Below are 3100 nucleotides of genomic sequence, written 5' to 3' on the forward strand. Positions count from 1 at the left end.
TCTACCAACTCAAATGGGGACCTGTCACCATGGTAACTCTTCATAATGAAGCACTTTGAGGCTGATTTGGATGCACCTTTGAATCCGTCTTGAGCAAAGGTTGCCAATGGTCAATAATGGGTTGACCAATAATGGGTTAACGTGGAGACTCCTCAAGAGTCAGGGGACCTCAGTTGGGTGAGAATCCGGTTGACGTGCAAACTGGCGCGTTGTAACCGCAGCGAAAAACTGCCAGCTGAAACTCAGGCCTTAACCGACAATCGTCGGTGGGCTAATTTGATGGACTCGCTCCCCCAACTATATCCTTAGTAGTAGTTATATGAGATATAGAGAGACAGATATAGAAGTATATAGACATTTACCATGTGGGTTGGCAAGCCTCCTCTCACTGACTCTCTCAAAGAAAGATATACATAGTTGGGAAATCCTTTCTTCTCCATACTCTCTTCTTAATTCTCTAGATACTAACCTGTATATACCTGTGAGTACTTATAAGAGTTATTTTTTGGACAGATGGCTATTGGTCCAAAGGTGTTGTCTCCTGGACATGCAAGACGTAGTAGGATATGTCAAGCCTCTCGAGCTTACGCGACGTGCAGCAGCGCGAGATAGAGTTCGAATTTCTTTGGGTGAGATTGATGTGCCTCGCTTGGAAGATTTCCAGCATTTGATAAACGTGAATCGATGCAATGAATTTCCTCAGGGAAGGATTGCATTGGGTGTAGATAACGAGTCAATTCTCTCGCAAAGTTATGTAGGGACTGAAGTGGAAGACAATTTGGAAGCCAATAATGGCGATGTTCTTGAGGAGCCTGTAATTGTCTCCAGAGAGGGAGATTACTCCAAAGTTGAGACACTTTGCCTATCTATCACCTACTTATATTCTGAAACCACTTCCTTGATGCATATCTCTATGTTGTCTATTTCTCATGAAAAGTGTATTCTTCACAACATAGGCAACTTGGATTTTGCATGTTCCTTTTGTGGTGCTTTAGCTTGGAAAACAGAAGCAAAGACCATTCGCACATTTGTGGGGAAGAGTTGTTGCAACTCAGGAAATGTTTCTTTGCCGCCATTAAGTGAACCTCCTTTAGAATTAAGGGAATTGATGCACGGGGGTAATACTAGAAGTAGAAAATTCTTGAAACATATCAGAGCATACAATAGTGTGTTGGCATTTGCTTCTTCGGGAGCTCATATAGATGAATCACTCTGCCAAAGAAAAGGAATCTATACCTTCAAGGTGCATGGATCTATTTATCATAACATTGGTCCATTGATGCCAGAAGAGCGATTAGGTCAAATCCCTCTCTTTGCTCAGTTGTATTTTTTTGACACTGAGAATGAGTTGCAAAACAGGATGAGTCATGTTTCTAAACTCAAACCAGATGTTTTGGAAAGCTTGCAATCGATGATGCATCGAGTAAATCCATATGTTCAAGCTTTTAGGGGGTTTGCTACAATGGTCCAAACTTCCAATATTCCAGAGATTAGGATCGTCATTACTGAGAAGCGTACACATGGCTGGCAATATGTTGCTCCAACAAGTGTGGAAGTTGCTGCAATCATGCCTGGTCAGGGTGAAGAGAGCAACATTGGCCATCGTGATATTGTGTTGAATCTTTTGGGTGGTGGTTTAAAACGAATCTCAAATCGCCATAGGTCATACATGACTCTATTATATGTGTTGCTATTTCCAAATAGTGAAGAAGGTTGGAATCCTTACATACCCCAAGTGAACAGAGCGGAAGTAAGCAGAGAGCGAGTAAATGGAACTACAAAGTATATTTCTACAATGGATTTCTACAAGTATAGATTGCAAATTAGAGATGACACAACACAATGTCTTTTACGTGGTGCAACAATATATTGTTGATGCATATAGTTGTATGGAGGAGTTGAGGCTTTTGTGGGTTCGTAATCATCAAAGTGAACTTTGCAGTCAGGTGTATCAAGGCTTGACAGATATGGTTGGAGCAAGAGATGGAACAAGGGATGATAGAGAACTGTTATTGGGTGCTAATGTTGGAAGAAGGGTTGTATTGCCTTCTTCGTATGTTGGTGGCCCTCGCTATATGCACCAGCTGTACCAGGATGCCATGGCAATTGTACGCAAGAGAGGAAAACCTGATATCTTCATTACATTCACATGCAATCCTGGATGGAAGGAGATACAGGATGCATTACTGCCTGGACAAACATCCAATGATCGTCCTGATCTTACTGCCCGCGTTTTCTACCATAAGTTCAAGGATTTGATGGGCTTGCTGATTAAGAGAGCTATTTTTGGTAAGGTCATTGGACAAATTTCTGTGATTGAGTTCCAAAAGAGAGGCCTTCCTCATGCTCACATTCTATTGATACTTGCATCTGAGCATAAGCCAAGAGAGACATTGCATTATGATAAGATTGTGTGTGTGGAGCTTCCTGATAAAGTAATGTTTCCACAGTTGTATGATGTTATCAGTCGGTGTAATGTGCATGGCCCGTGTGTAAACTTGAATAAGAATGCTCCATGTATGAAAGATGGGAATTGCAGGTTTAAATAGCTTTAGTGCATCGATTACTGTGGCTAGGGATGGATACCCTACGTACATGAGGAGGGATGATGGAAATTACACTGTTCGTAATAAAGTGCAAATGAGTAATAAATGGATTGTTCCATACAATCCATTTTTGTCAATAAGGTACAATGCACATATCAATGTGGAGGTTTGCTCCACTATATCCGCTGTGAAATATCTCTACAAGTATGTGTATAAGGGACATGACAGGGCCACTGTTGTTCTACAAGATAGTGAAGGGATTCTAAATGAAGTTACAAACTATCTTAATGCTTGATATGTATCAGCATCTGAGGCTATCTCGCGTATACTTGGGTTTCATATGCATCAAGAGAAACTTGACATACAACGGCTCCAAGTTCACTTGCCTCATCAAAATCAAGTCATCTTTAGCGACATAGCGACTGTACAGAGTGTGGTGGAGGGAGATGTTAGCAAAAAGACAACGCTCACTGAGTGGTTTGTTGCAAATCAACAACATCTAGAGGCCAACGATTTGTTGTACATAGACTTCCCAACAAAGTGGGTTTGGAAGC

General features: G+C 41.4%; 1 protein-coding gene across 1 annotated transcript; it reads left to right on the forward strand.

Annotated features, from left to right (window-relative positions):
• The first annotated feature begins 547 nt into the window (after positions 1-547).
• On the forward strand, positions 548-2841 carry LOC147463085 (uncharacterized). The gene is made up of 3 exons (XM_086495392.1): positions 548-1782; positions 1886-2466; positions 2540-2841. Exons 1-3 carry the CDS (start codon positions 548-550, stop codon positions 2839-2841), a joined length of 2118 nt encoding a protein of 705 aa, XP_086351518.1.
• The last annotated feature ends 259 nt before the right edge of the window (positions 2842-3100 follow it).

The sequence above is a fragment of the Adiantum capillus-veneris genome, chromosome 2 (genome assembly GCF_014529385.1).
Source record: "Adiantum capillus-veneris isolate H3 chromosome 2, ASM1452938v2, whole genome shotgun sequence".
Lineage (NCBI taxonomy): Eukaryota > Viridiplantae > Streptophyta > Polypodiopsida > Polypodiales > Pteridaceae > Adiantum > Adiantum capillus-veneris.